The sequence below is a fragment of the Pogona vitticeps genome, chromosome 8 (assembly GCF_051106095.1).
Source record: "Pogona vitticeps strain Pit_001003342236 chromosome 8, PviZW2.1, whole genome shotgun sequence".
In the NCBI taxonomy this organism is placed as follows: Eukaryota; Metazoa; Chordata; class Lepidosauria; order Squamata; family Agamidae; genus Pogona; species Pogona vitticeps.
Window position 1 is genome coordinate 17,610,117 of NC_135790.1, and position 15,073 is coordinate 17,625,189.

Sequence of the window (15,073 nt, forward strand, 5' to 3'; positions counted from 1 at the left end):
CACCAGATCGCTACTCCCCCTGCCCCACACAGCCAAACCTGAGAAGGTGTATGTGTGTGTAGGGGGAGGAGTAAGGAGATCCTACCTTCCCTTGAATCCTGCAAGTGGATGAAAACAAAGAAAATCTTGCCTTCTGCCTCCCTCCCTTAAAGGGACAAAGTCCCAGGTGGGGCTGGAGAGGAAAAGGGGGCAGCGCTGGAGGCAGGCAGGAGGTGGAGGAGAACAACACCCCTGTAAGGGCTTCATCGAGTGCATGTGTAGAAGACCCTGGTGGTGGCAGCAGATCCAGAGTGGGGTCTTGAGGCACCTCCTTGGCTTCTGCTGCCACTTGCGGTCCGCCGCCGCCATCACTTCTGGGTCCAGCAGCGGCGACATACCACCTGCTTCCCCCCCCCCCCCCCAGTTTTGGCATGTGAACCAAAAAGGTTCGCCACCACTGCTCTATATCCTACGATAATAGTATCCAAGGAAGTGAGAGAAATATAAAGGAAGGGGGAAACAAGGAATGTTTTTTTTCAATGCAGGAGGGACAGGCCAGAGGGCAATGATCTTGAAGACAATGTGATGGAATCTGGTTGTGAGGAAATCTTCTGGTCATGTTGCCTGTAGGGAAAAGAGAAAAGGAAAAAACTTCATCAAAATAAGAATAAACTCCCCTTTCTTTTGTTACAAAACATCCATGTTAAAGAATCTTTTTGGGATAAGCCCAGCAGAAGAAGTAATCTTACTTCTGGTCAACCTACATCTCCTCATATCCACAAGAATTCCTGATTTTAAAGCAATAGATCTATCTTATATTTGTTGGACTATTCTGTAAACTGGGAAAGACCTTTAAAACTAGCTTTTAATCCTTTTAAGATCAAGGACTTTCCCCACTAGCCTATCAAATGAGTGACTAGTGAATACCCTTATGCTTCTGTTGAAGAACGTGGGTCTCATTTTCAATAGGACTGTTTCACGAACCCTGTAAGAAAGAAAAATAGCTAACTAGAGCTGGGGTCCCCAGCCCCCCGGTCCGTGGCCTGGTGCCAGTCCGTGGCCTTCCTGGAACTGGGCTGTGGAGATGGATCTCCGCCCCACAGTCCCCCCACCCCTTGCTTGCTCGAGGGGGGGGCGAGCGCAACACACAACCCCACACGGAGCCCAACCACCCCAACCAGTTTGCTGTCCCAAAAAGGTTGGTGACCACTGCACTAGAGGGGGTTTGAAATCCATGAAAAGTTACCTCAGCTGGTAGATGTGGGAGATGGCGCTCCTCTTGAAGTAGGGGGAGAAGCTGGAACAAGGGTAAGGGCAGAAGCAAATGAGGATGGGGTGAGTTGGACCAAGGGACAAGAGGGGTTTGGGGATTGGATAGAGGGGGAAGAGCAGGATTTGGGTTGGGGAGAGGAAGAACATGGGGTTTACAGGTGAGAGGGGAGAGAGGGCATTTTCCTTCATCCTTCAAGTCCTGCAATCACAAGAAGAGAAACAAGGCTTTTCAGTGGGTATGTAGACAAATCCTATTCAGATCCTGTACAGTTGAACCCATAAACCCAGTCTTTTGGGGATGAGAATTCTGTCAACTGCAACTCCATCCTTTCCTTAGCAATACTCTAAGGGGGGGGGGGGGACTGCCGTATCCATGAGTTGCAGAGGACAGTTCTCCTTGGGTGCACAGACACACCAAAAAACAGAGACTCTGAACCCAGGGCAGAAGTGATGGAGAGGCCAACCTGCTGATGGATCTGCAGTCCACCTTCAGAGTTGTCCTCTTGTCAAAGAGGGAGAATCCACCCCATCTCACCTTCCTCCTTTGACACCGCAGTTTTTCTCTTGCTGTCTCCCTGCGTCGTTTGTTAAAATTGTTTTCCTTCCTGCTGGCCCATCTTGGACTCCAGTGGTCATAGGGTGGCCTCTTAATGCCTCTATCCATTCTGATAGTCGTCCCCTGTGTTGAGCAAGACAAAGTGAGAGATCCATTGCATTACTTTGCAGGTCATTGAGAAAAGCGAGTCATAGAACCAGAAAAAATATCCACCATGAACTTTCTGTTACTTTGAAACCTCCCCACAAAGTGATTTGTTAACTCAAAAATGTGATGCATTGTGCTTGTGCTTGTGCGTGTGCGTGTGCGTGTGTGTGGTCACTTGCTGCGCTTCCACTGGACCTGGGTAACCCAAAATAAAGCCTGTGAAAGGGGCTGATGATGGATGTCGCTCGTTCCTTGCAAACTACATACGAGATCCCACGTCTGCCTCCAAGTCCAAGAGGAAGAGCTATTCCCAACCAGAAGCTTTCTGCAATTTTTGCAAAATATCACAGGTGTTTTTCCCCTTGAAGAAGGACACATCCACATTAGAGAACAACTTTGAATCAAGTAATACATGGGCTGTTCCTTGTTCTACAAGGGTGGGTCCCAGTGGGCTTACCACCTCCTACTGGTGGCACACACTGATGATGTTTCACAGTGCCACCTGGTGTTGGAGGGTTTTCTGGGAAGACAAAGATGACTCCATGCTGCTTGGAAGAAGGGCTCCTTCTTCCTCTAAGGGGAGGGGGGAACTGCTCGTATCCATGAGTTGCAGAGGACAGTTCTCCTTGGGCACACAGACACACCCAAAAACAGAGACTCCTAAACCAGGGCAGAAGTGATGGAGAGGCCCAACTGCTGATGGACCTGCAGTCCACGTTCAGAGTTGTCATCTTGTTAAAAGTGGGAGAATTCACCCCATCTCACCTTCCTCCTTCGGCGCAGCAGTTTGTCTCTTGCCTTCTCCCGGCGTTGTTTCTTAAAATTGTTCTCCTTCCTGCTGGCCCATCTGAGACACCAGTGGTCAAAAGGTGGCCTCTTTCCATTCTGATATTCGTCCCCTGTGTTCAGCAAGACAAAGTAAGAGATCCATTGCATTACTTTGCAGGTCATTGAGAAAAGCAAGTCATATAACCAGAAAAAATATCCACCATGACCTTTCTAATAATAGCTTGAAATGTTCCTACAAAGTAACTTTGGTAACTCAAAAATGTGGTGCATTCTGCTAAAAAAAATAAATACATGATTGCTTGCTGCATGTAACCCAAAACGTAATCTGTGACAGGGGCCGGTGATTATTGTAGCTAGTTCCTTGCAAACTGGATATGAGATTCCATGCCTTTAGCTAAGTACAAGAGAAAGAGCTATTCCAAACCAGATGCTTTCTGCAATTTAGGCAAAATATCTCTGCTGCTTTTTTTCTCTTCTAGAAAGACACATCGAGGAAGGATAGAGAGGCCACAAGAGACCACTAAGAACCTCGAAGTAGGATTCAAAAAGAATCATTCCTGAAACCCTGGAGAACTGCTGCCATACCAGGTTAGGTGAACTGGTAATCTGACTCATTCTAGGCCATCATCCTATGCTTCTGTATTCCTATTCTACTCATAATCCTTGATATTAAATCTCTTCACTCTTCGCCATTTCACTCTTTGCCATTTTAATCTCCCCAGAATACCTCTCTATCATGGGTTAGCACATAACAGTGATCTTACAAGAAACTCAGGAGACTAGGGGTCAAATCCCATCTAAACTATGTATACTCATGAGGTGGTAATGATGGTGGCACCAATAAAACCACTCCTTGAACATCTTAGATACCTTGAAGACCCTATGTGGGTCTCCAGAGGTTGAAAGTGACTTGAGGTTACAGATAATATTCCTTGGTCCACATGGACTGAGACACAGTCTGTCGAGTTTTCGACATGGTGTCTGCCTGGAACCCCAACTAGTGTTTCCCTTTGTGGCAGAGCATGTAAGAAAAGATGGTGGTAAAAGTCCTTCACATGATGTACTAAATGCCCATGGATGCTGCAGTCTCATGAGTTCACTATTGGAAATAAAACATTGTAAATGTGGGGGTTCTTTAGGAAATCTAAGATGAAGTTCAAAGATTATTTCATGTGAAACATCTGATAGATTTTTATCTCACCAAGATTGTGGAGGACCTCGGCTGCTCCTCAATGTCTCTGTTTTGCAGATGTTCCTCTGTCAAAATTGAAGTAGATCTTCTTAGAACCAAGTTCCTTTTGATACAGGGAGTGTACTGGGCTTTTTCAGTGGGATGAAATGGAACTTCCCAGGACTGTCACTCAGACAAGGCAGCCAGGGCTTTGCCTGTCAAAATTTAGAAGGCTCTGAAACCTACACCTAAAGGTGCTGCTGCGTGTGAGGAATATAAAATGGCAACATCTTTTGTCCCCCTTTGCTTTCCTTTTTATTTCTGAAAGTATAAACATCCTGTTTCTTTGGTGGGGCAAGCACCCCATTCTCCTCCTCCTTTTTCTTAAGGGTGTTTGCACCTGTGCCTCCCTGTGGATGGTGCCACTTTTCCTGCATGAATTCAAGGCTACTTACCAGAAGACTTGATGGAAAGAAGTACTTGACAGTTCTGTAGGGGCTCCATCAAGAGGTCTCTCAATAATTTCAACCTGGAGGTTAAAGAAGAGAAGATGGCATGAGGATGCAGGTCAGATGCCCTGAATTCATGACATACAGATCCTATGGGATCTTGTGATCAACTCTTAGTGCTGAGGAGAACATTTATTTTGGACTTTTTTCTACTAGTCATTCATTTTAAAAAATACATCAATATATGTTATTTTATATTTGTGATGTACATTTCCCCCCAAGGAGAATGAAAGGTTGGTGGCAGAAGAACAGACACCTTCATTCATGGGGAAGATGATTCTCAAAAAAGCAGAGAGTGGATTTTGACCCAGCACAGCATTGGACGTTTAGCTCTTCCATCATCTCTCCTCAATTGAATAACTTGTGGGACTTTCTGATTCCTAATCGTCATTTAGTCCACATTGTTGCTGCTATTATATTGTGCAGTCAAACTGTTTCTGATGTAGGGTGATCCTATGTATTTTAGACCTCCAAAAGAGCATACAGTTAAAAGTCTTTACCTGACACTATATTTTGTAATAATATTTTTGGAAGAAAAGGAACTAAGACTCAGACTTTAGCAAAGATGTTTTAACTCTCTCTCGAGGGCCAGAAGCAACACATAGAGATCCACATCAAGAGGACAGCCTGGGCAAAGTAATTCCTGTCCTGTTCCTTTTCCTGTAATGGCAGATCATAATGCTGGTGGCATATACTAACCATGTTTCACAATGCCCTATGGTGACGGAGGGTTTTCTGGGGAAACAATGATGACTCCATACTGGAGTCTGGAAGAAGGGATCAAAGATGCTACTGCTTGGAGAAGAGATGTCCATGTACTTTTGGACCATGCTGGAGTGTGTTTGTTAGGGCCATGTGGCTATAAAAGGATGACCCATGCTAACACTGGGATCTGCATAATGACAAACTTTTTAGCCCTTTAATTCTGGAAGGTGTGCGCTTCTTTGAAACACAACAGCATGAAACCTGTGGAGACAACGATATAGAAGGGATCCAACATTTGAAATGAGCCCATCAACAAAATGAAGAATATGTTTTGAAGGCTTTCATGGCCAAGATCCAATGGTTGTTGTGGGGTTTTGGGGGGGGGGCTGTTTGGCCGGGTTTTGGAGGTTTTTCTTCCTAAAATTTTGCCAGTCTCTGTGGCTGGCATCTTGAAGATGCTGGCCACAGAGACTGGCGAAACATTATGAAGAAAAACCTGCAGAACACAGCCAAGCAGCCCGAAAAACCCACAACAACCAAAGGAAAAATAGTTAGTGAGGCTTTACACAGCTCAGCGGGTTGCAGAGTTGGGGGCTGGTAGTTGAATAGCCCCCCACACTGTGCCTCCTGGGATAACATCCAACCTGTGTGTAGCCTTGAGCTAACGTCATGGTCTCAGAGTGTCACCAAAAGGGAGGACTGGCTAAACCACCCTGAACACGTTGTACGTACCTAGAAAACCCTGGGAAGGCTTATTATAAGTCTGAAATGACTTCACAGGCCCTAATTTAGTTAAAGGGAAGGTGCAAATAAAAACTAGAGGAAGGGAAGATACTAACCTCCTCTTTTCTGCCATCAGTTCAAAGTGGGGATTCTGGTGTACTTTTGGATCCCTTTCCAGGCGTAGCTCAGGGAAGTTTCTGGGCTTTGGAGCATCCAAACTGCATCATCCTTGGCAGTCATCTGATCAGCTCTGTAACCACATCAGCCTGATCTAAAAATCCCAAATACAGTATTTGCAAGCCTGTCCACTTGTCTTACTACTACTAGCCCCATTCTCTCACCTTCCTTCAGCTACATAACTTACCAGGGGCTTAAAGGGAGCATATAAAAGATTCCTGCTAAGGCTCCCACCCACTGGGAGGGGTGGTCTCCCCCAACCTTAGACAGACTGAATGGAGTACAAATTTTCTATCAGCATGAAAAGTCCACATTTGGTGTCTTCTCCCCCCTCCCCCCCGTTCTCCTTTACTGTCCTAAATGTGGATAAAGTGCTGAGAAGGAAGGGGGGCAGAGAAGTATTTTCCATATGATCTTCTTAGTTAAAAAAGCTATTCCCCCTAACTGTACTCCCAACACCTACATGCCTTGTCTTGGAAGGCCTTCCACGGCCACCATCTTGAGAGGAAGCAGGCTCAACTTCAGGGCAAGGAGCTGCAACCCCTGCCTTTTCAAGATGGTGGCATGATGGCAGTTTCAAGACAAGACATGATGATGATGGGGCAGTGAGAGGAAACGGTAAGTGGCTGCCCTCCCAGGTGGCAAAACCCAAAAAACAAACAGCAATCCAGTTTGGGGTTGTTTTTTTTTGGGGGGGTGATAGTCTGTGGTTCATGGCTACCCACATAGCTTTGCAGACTTGGGGAAATATTGCACTTCTGTGTAAAGAAAATTGTGAACCATTATGGTTCCTGAGTCCCCAATGAGTTGGAGCTGCAGAACTGAGACTTCACAAGAAAATGCCAGCAGACAAGCCTGGTCTATGAAATAAAAGTAGTTGAATATTTTTTCAACAAGCACCCCCCCTTTTTTTATAAACAGCCAAGAGACCTGTGACCCCACCCCACCCCCACATGTGTGTAAAAAAGGCATTTTTAATGGGGAAAGGAAAACACTTTAATTTTTTTTTTCAGAATAGAGTTCTACCCTAAAATATTAATATTTAATGTAAGAATAAATAATTGTGGGGGGCTGTAAATCTGCCTCTACCAGATAAAATATGAGAAGAAAAGGTCAGTACACTTTGAGATTCCTGTACATTTTTGGGTGAGGAAACGACCCTTCATGTCTCACCCACACACACACACACACACACACACACACACACACACACACACAAAGTTCCCCCTCAGTGAAGAGCCCCTCCCCCCTCAAGCCCAAATCAACTCCCCCCTCACAAGGGCCCACCCCAGTTCTCCTCCCTCCCCTTCTGCCTTCCTCCTCCATGGCTTGGGTGGGACCCGGAGGGGTCTCCCTTCCCTGTGACTCCATCATCCCACCCAGAAGAGCCAGAGACTCAGGTGGAGAGAAAGGGCCCACGGCTGTGGCAGCAACAATGGTTCAGTCCCGCCGCCATCTTGAGGGGGGTCAGCCTTCTGGCAGGCATCCTGCGCTCGCCTCGTCCAGGCCCTCTTTGAGGCGGCTCAGCCTTCCCGTCCAAAAAGCTGACCTCAGTCCCCCAAAAGGTGGACATGGAGGAGCAGAGAGAAACGATCCAGAGCGCATCGTTGGAAGGGGCTGGAAACCATGCACAGGCATGAGGGGAAAATCCACCCCCCTGAAAAGATTCCAGTTCGGTTGAAAAGGGGCTGATCGGCAGGCCAAGAGGACTAAAACAAACCAGCGCTGGTTATGCCATATTCAACATAACAGAAGTAAAAATAATTGCAACTAAAAAGAACCACGTCCCTCAGAAAACAAGTTATGACCCCCTTGGGGGTCCAATCCTGTAGGTTGGGAACCCATGAATTAAATAGATGTTTGACTAATGTAATGACAGATCACTTTAAATATATATAAAGGAAGGATTGAGTAGAATTTAACGTACACTATATAGAAGACTTTAATATTTTATATAGAATTTATAAATACAAAATATGGTACTAATAATTTGTGAAATAAAGGAATAGTAAAAACATATTTTAAACTAAAAAAGGAATCTAGATCTATTTGGAAGGTGGTTTATTATACTATATGTCCTACATTTTATATTTATATTTATATTTCACAGGCATGAAGGGAAAATCCCCCCCCCCCCGGAAGGGATACAGAAAGAACAAAGGACTCCAGATGACCTGCAAATCCAGTTTGGATGAAAATGGGCCGATTGGCAGGCCAGGAGGACTAAGACAAACCAGCTCTGGGTATGCCATAGTTAATATAATAAACATAAAAATAATTGCTATTAAAAAGAACCAGGGTGACCCCGCAGAAAACACTTCATGACCTCTCTGGAGGCCCCAAACCACAGATTGGGAACCCAGGAATTACAGATAAGCTTGACTAATGTAATCATAGCTGGAATGACAGACCACTTTAAATATACTTATATGAAGAAAGAACTGAATAGACTTTAATGCACATTACATAGGAGATTTTAATATTTTAAATATAATAAAAACAATGAATAGAATTTATAAATACAAAATATAGTATCAATAATTTGTTTAATAATGGAATAGTAAATATTTACACATACATTAAATGGAATTAAATGAATCTGTATCTATTGAGGGGAGTTGTTTGTACTCTATATCCTACAACAAAAATAATCTTCCCGGGCAAGACATATTTCTGAAAGGAGATGGGAGGTGAGGGAGACAGAAAGGAAGGGAAGGGAAGGAGGAAACAATGAACGAAAGCACTTCCTAATTTTCCATGGTTGTTTCAATATAGGAGGGGGAAGCTGGAGGGCAATGATCTTGGGTTGAAGAACAATGTGATGGAATTCAGTTGAGGGGAAATCTTGGGGTCAGGGTGCTGTAAGGAAAAGAGAAAGGAGAAAGCTCCATCAAAATAAGAATAAACTCCCCTTTCTTTTGTTATAGAATATTCAAGTTCAAGAATCTTTTTGGGATAAGCCCAGCAGAGGAAGTCATCTTACTTCTGGTCAACTTACATTTCCCAATGATCATCTCATCATATCCACAAACGTTCTTTATGTTAAAGCAAGAGGTCAACATTATGTTTATTGGACTATTTTGTAAACTGGGAGAGACCTTTAAAACTAGCTTTTGATCATTTTAAGATCAAGGACTTTCCCCACTAGCCTATCAAATGAGTGACTGGTGAATATCCTCATGCTTCTGCTGAAGAACGTGGGTCTCATTTCGGATAGGACTGTTTCGCGAACCCTGTAAGAAAGAAAAACAGCCCACTAGAGCATATGATATCAATGAAAAGTTCCCTCACCTTGGAGATGTGGGTGATGATGGTCCTCTTGAAATAGGGGGAGAAGCTGAAACAAGGGTAAGGGCAGAAGTGAAAGAAGAGGGGGTGGTTTGGACCAAGGGACAAGAGAGGTTTGTGGGTTGGATAGAAGGGGGAAAGCAGAATTGGGGTTGGGGAGAGGAAGAACATGGGGTTTATGGGTGAGAGGGGAAAGAGGGCATTTTCCTTCATCCTTCAAGTCCTTCATCCTTCAAAAAGAGAAACAAGGCTTTTCAATGGGTATGTAGACAAGTCCTGTTCAGATCCTGTACAGTTGAACCCGTAATTCCAGTATTTTGGGGATGAGAATTCTGTCAACTGCAACTCCATCCTTTGCTCAGCAATACTCTAAGGAGAGGGGGGAAAGTGGGAGAGGGACAAGAGCAGCATCTAGGTCGGGGAAAGGGACAAGAGGAGGATTTGATTCAGGGAGAGGGATAAGAGCAGCATCTAGGTCAGGGAAAGGGACAAGAGGAGGATTTGATTCAGGGAGAGGGACAAGAGCAGCATCTAGGTCGGGGAAAGGGACAAGAGGAGGATTTGAGTCGGGGAGAGGGACAAGGGCAGGGTCTACCTCGGGGAAAGGGACAAGAGAAGGATTTGATTCGGGGAGAGGGACAAGGGCAGGATTTGGGTGGGGGAAAGGATGAACACGAGGTTTACGGGGTCTATGGGTTTTATGGCGAAGGGTGCAAAGGGGGCGGCTTCTTTCAAACTTCAGGTCTTGCAATCACAAGAAGAGAAACAAGGCTTTTCAATGTGTGTCTAGACAAATCCTATTCAGATCCTGTACAGTTAAACCCGAAAACCCAGTCTTTTGGGGATGAGAAGTCTGTCAACTGCAACTCCATCCTTTCCTTAGCAATACTCTAAGGGGAGGGGAAATATTTACCCGTATCCATGAGTTGCAGAGGACAGTTCTCCTTGGGCACACAGAGATACACACAAAACAGAGACTCTGAACCCAGGGCAGAAGTGATGGAGAGGCCAAGCTGCTAATGGACCTGCAGTCCACCTTCAGAGTTGTCCTCTTGTCAAAGCGGGAGAATCCACCCATCTCACCTTCCTCCTTGGGCACAGCAGTTTGTCTCTCGCCTTCTCCCAGCGTACTTTCTTAAAAGCTGTCTCCTTCCTGCTGGCCCACCTGATGTTCCAATGGTCAAAAGGAGGTCTCTTTGCGCCCCTTTTCCAGTGGTCAAATGGTGGCCTCTTAGCACCTCTTTCCATTATGATATTCGCCCCCTGTGTTCAGCCATACACATTAGAAGATCCATTGCATCACTTTGCAGGTCATTGAGAAAAGCGAGTCATAGAACCAGAAAATATCCCCACCATGACCTTTCAAATAATAGCTTAAAATGTTCCTACAAAGTAACTTTGCTAACTCAAAACTGTGATGCATTGTGCTTAAAGAAATAAATATGTGATCACTTCCTTGCATGTAATCCAAAACGTAATCTGTGACAGGAGCCGGTAATTTTTGTAGCTAGTTCCTTGTAAACTAGATATGAGATTCCATGTGTGCAGCATGTACAAAAGAATAAAATAAAAGAGAGATTCCAAACCAGTTGCTTTCTGCAAACTTTTTCTTCCCCCCCCCCCCTTCGAGAAGGACACATCCAGGAAAAATAAATGGGCAGGCTTTGTGATCAAAAAGGTACAAGTAAGTTAAAAGCAATTTTTAAAGCAGAAGTCATCCTACATTTGGGAAATGTGGGCAATTGTGCTAACAACAGCATTTCATGTAAAACATTTCATTGTTTCAGCTACACTGATTGGCTGAATTCATCATTGTCCCCCACTCAGCTATCTCCCTGATTCTTCCACTCCCGCCCAGGGCTCACACTCCTCTTCTACTGTATGTTCAACCATCCAATCTTGGTAACCCACTCATTCTTGGCTTGCTCTGGAGATCCTCCTACCATTATCACTACAAGAAATCCTAGGTTTAACCTAATGGCAAAGTATTTCATATTCCTTTATATTTCTAAGTCTCTTCTCCACCATTTTTATCTCCCCAGAACACATCTATATCTATGGTGTGTAGCAGATAATGGTGTCGGATAAAAACTGGAGATGGTGGTGCATTGTAAATTTGGGCTGTCTTTTGTAAATCTAAGATGACGTTCAAATGAACCGTCTAACAGATTTGATCTCACCATGACAGCAGAGGATCTCGGCTGCTCCTCAAAGTCTCTGTTTTGGAGACGTTCCTCTATTGAAAATGGAGAAGGACATCATGTCGGAGCCAGGTTTTTTTTTTTTTTTCAATATAAGGGCTTTACTGGGCTTTTTCAGTGGGATGAAATGGAACTTCCCAGGGCCATCACTGGGACAAGGCAGCCAGACCTTTTCCTGTCAAAATTTAGAAGGCCCTGAAAGCTACACCTAAATCTGCTGCTGAGTTGGAGGGAAAAAAAACAGCAACATCTTTTAGCCCCCTTTGTTTTCCTTTTTGTTTTTGAAAGCATGAATACCCTGTCTCTTTGCTGGGAAGGGAACCAGATTCTCCTTTTTCTTAAGGGTGTTTGCACCTGTGCCTCCATGAGGATGGTGCCACTTTTCCTGGGGTGCAAACATTTCTATTTCCAGTTCTCCAACATCCTCAGAGTTCTAACCAGCCCCTATCTCAAAGGAGTTCCCTTCAGTGATACAGGTGTCCACCTCAGACTAGATAAGGACTAGAGCAATGTCTTTCTTAATAAGGACCTCTGGAATAGGAACAACCTGTCCATCAAGTAGAAAAGACTCTCGGAGATCAGATAGGAGGAACAAGGAATGCCTTTATAATTCTTTCTAAATATCCCTAGCCTAGAGTGCAGGTGTGTGGCAGAATTAGTGGGAGGTGTTTGACTGAAACCAGGGCCATTGGCGTGGCCTGGCCTGGCCTCTTAGAATTCAAGGCTACTTACCAGAAGACTCAATGGAAATAAGTGGTTGACAGCTGTATAGGGGTTCCATCTGGATGTACCTCAGGAAATCCAACCTGGAGGTTAAAGAAAAGAAGATGGCATGAGGAATTCATGACATACAGGTCCTAGGTGATCTTGTGAACAACTCTTAGTGCTGAGTAGAACATTTCTTTTGCGCTTTTTTCTGCTACAGTCATTCAATTTTTTAAAATATTCATCAGTATGTATTATTTTACATTTTTGATGTACATTTTTCCACAAAGGAGAACCAAAGATTAGTGGCAGAAAAACACAAACCTTCGTTCACAGAAGAAGATGATTCTTGAAAAAGCAGAGAGTGGCTTTTGAGCCAGCACAGCATTGGACTCTTAGTTCTCCTATCGTCTGCCTACAATTGAATAAATTGTGAGATTTTCTGATTCTTAATGGTCATTTAGTTAACATTGTTATTTTGTGCAGTCAAATTGCTTCTGACCTATGGTGATCCTATGAGTTTTGGACCTCCAAAAGATCCTACCATTAAAGGTCTTTAGTTGACAATGTATTTTGTAGTAATATTTTTGGAAGAAGAGGTCCTAAGACTTTAGCAATGATGTTTTAACTCTCCCTCGAGAGCCAGAAGCAGTACACAGAGATCCACATCAGAGGACAATCTGGGTAAAGTAATTCATGTCCCGTTCCTTTTCCTACAAAGGTGGGTTGTAATGGGCTTATCACCTACTGCTGGTGAAACACATTGACGATATTTCACGATGCCATCTGGCGTTGAAGGGTTTTCTGTGGAGACAAGGATGAGTCCAAGCTGCTTGGAAGAACAGATTCTAGATACTACTGCTTGGAGGGAAAAATCTCTGTGCACTTTTAGATTATGTTAGAGTGGGAATGTTCGGTCCAGGGGGCTCCCAAAGGATGATCAATGCTGACACTGGATCTGCATAATGACACACTTTTTGGCTTTTTAGTTCAGGAACATGTGTTCTTGGAAATACAGCAGCATGAAATCTGCGGAGATAAAGGCAGAGGAGGGATCCAAGACTTAAAATGAGCCCATCAAGAAATGAAGAATAATTCTTCGGGCTTCAAACAGTTCAGTGGGTTGCAGAGTTGGGGGCTGGTAGTTGAATTCTCCACTGAGAAGGTCCATTCCTAAGGCCTTCAGATCCCGCTTGCAGATATCTTGTATCGCAGCTGTGGTCTCCCTCTGACCATAAACAACCACACCCTTAAAATGCCCCCAAACCCAATGCCAGTGTGGGATAGGCAAAAAATCCCCACTCACAACCGCCAATCAGCAAGCGGTCATACATTCCTATCTGGCCCCAGAGGCAACCAGCAGAACTTACACTGGTTATGATGGTGGGTGAGCAGGTTGCAAGCCTCAAAAGAGTCTGATTGGGGGAGGAACCCCTGTTTTATAGGGCATCCCTCTCCCCATCCAGATAGGCAGAACGTGGAAACTACGTCTCGTGCTATTCCAGTTAGGAGGCAAAGGTGCTCCACAGGCAAAGTCCCTTGCCCCAGAGCGTGCCATTTGGGACACTGGAAGATTTTTCATTCCTACCTATAGATGTGAAAGATAGAATCTGGCCCATTCTGCATGGAAATCATGTGCCCTGATAGAGACTAATAATCCTTGCCATTTTGATATGTTTCATCTCAGAAATGTTGATGCAAACAGAAGCATGACATATCAGGCCATTTTCTCTTTAAAAATAATAATAATGACCAATCTTTCCCCGAAAATAGAAGAAAGGTACTTTGAGAGGTGGTAAGGAGGACTTCCTTTTCCTCCATAAAATGCTGTTATAATACCTTACATTCATTTAGAGACATTCAGAGGTCTCAGCAAAGAGGTTTTCCTATGACCGTAGAAGTCCTCATAAACCCAAAATGTGTTAGAACAAAACAGTGTATTTTTTCATCACTTAAAATCACTTCATGAAAAATCACTGATTGAAACACTTCGTGGCATAGTGCTGTAGCTTATAATATGAGCACAAATTTTAGCTTTCATTGCTTTTGAAGAATCATTTTTGTATGCTTTTTTCTGTCTTCCTTGCCCGTGTAATGGAATGTTCTTTTTTAAAACTCCTCCTTCTCATAATCACTTCGCTCTGTCAAGAGTACCTTATGAAAATATGCTAAAATGTCTGAATACATGCTTCCACTGTCAATATGACTTTTAGAAAATTGGAAAAGAAATTGTACGACGTGGTAAACAAAGAAGTATATAGGATATAGTGCTTCCCCTTAAACTAAGATATTCTGAGATGATGAGGTCAAAAGTTGGATGTGTTTGGTAGGCACCTCAGAAAACATCCCCCCCACACCAATTAATCATATCCCACTTGTTCATGAGAAGAATACATAAAGAAAGCCTGAATCTGAAGAAAGGTTGCTGATCACAAAATCAAAAGCTATGAGATGATGTTGGAAAATACATTGTTGATGGTGCCAATCAGAGCTTGAGCTAACATCACGCAGTACATACTAGGAAGGAAGGAAGGAAGGAAGGAAGGAAGGAAGGAAGGAAGGAAGGAAGGAAGGAAGGAAGGAAGGAAGGAAGGAAGGAAGGAAGGAAGGAAGGAAGGAAGGAAGGAAGGAAGGAAGGGGTAGTGAAATATAGGAAGATAAAGCTGTGTCTGCCAGATGGCCTTTTCCTGCACCTCCTTAGCAGCCCTATGGGCCTTAAGTTCAATAGAAGCTCCTGTCTCTTCACCAATGTCAACAAAAGTGTCATTTTGTACACGGAGCGGGAAGGGCCATCCTTTCTTTCATCTCAAGCAGCAAAATATCTCAGTTTGGCCCTGTCACAAATGGGAAT

At 44.0% G+C, this 15,073-nt stretch overlaps 1 protein-coding gene and 1 long non-coding RNA gene across 2 annotated transcripts; one reads left to right on the top strand and one right to left on the bottom strand.

The window, feature by feature from the left end:
- Nucleotides 1-384: 384 nt before the first annotated feature.
- Nucleotides 385-6,137, bottom strand: LOC110069911 (uncharacterized). The gene is made up of 7 exons (XM_072978901.2): nucleotides 5,968-6,137; nucleotides 4,370-4,443; nucleotides 2,720-2,853; nucleotides 1,787-1,930; nucleotides 1,226-1,450; nucleotides 907-964; nucleotides 385-603 (listed from the first exon to the last, which is right to left on the bottom strand). Exons 1-6 carry the CDS (start codon nucleotides 5,982-5,984, stop codon nucleotides 956-958), a joined length of 603 nt encoding a protein of 200 aa, XP_072835002.2. The 5' UTR covers nucleotides 5,985-6,137; the 3' UTR covers nucleotides 385-603; nucleotides 907-955.
- A 1,286-nt stretch (nucleotides 6,138-7,423) lies between these two features.
- LOC144584206 (uncharacterized) lies at nucleotides 7,424-14,020 on the top strand. The gene is made up of 2 exons (XR_013538317.1): nucleotides 7,424-8,271; nucleotides 8,956-14,020. It is a non-coding gene; the product is annotated as an uncharacterized LOC144584206 (long non-coding RNA).
- The last annotated feature ends 1,053 nt before the right edge of the window (nucleotides 14,021-15,073 follow it).

What these genes read in the sequence shown, in the direction of transcription:
- LOC110069911 (XM_072978901.2), bottom strand. An exon ending in TCTTTCCATCAAGTCTTCTG is followed by an intron (nt 2,854 to 4,369) that starts GTAAGTAGCCTT and finishes TGCTGAACACAG; the next exon opens with GGGACGAATATCAGAATGGA. An exon ending in TGCGGTGTCAAAGGAGGAAG is followed by an intron (nt 1,451 to 1,786) that starts GTGAGATGGGGT and finishes TTGTGATTGCAG; the next exon opens with GACTTGAAGGATGAAGGAAA.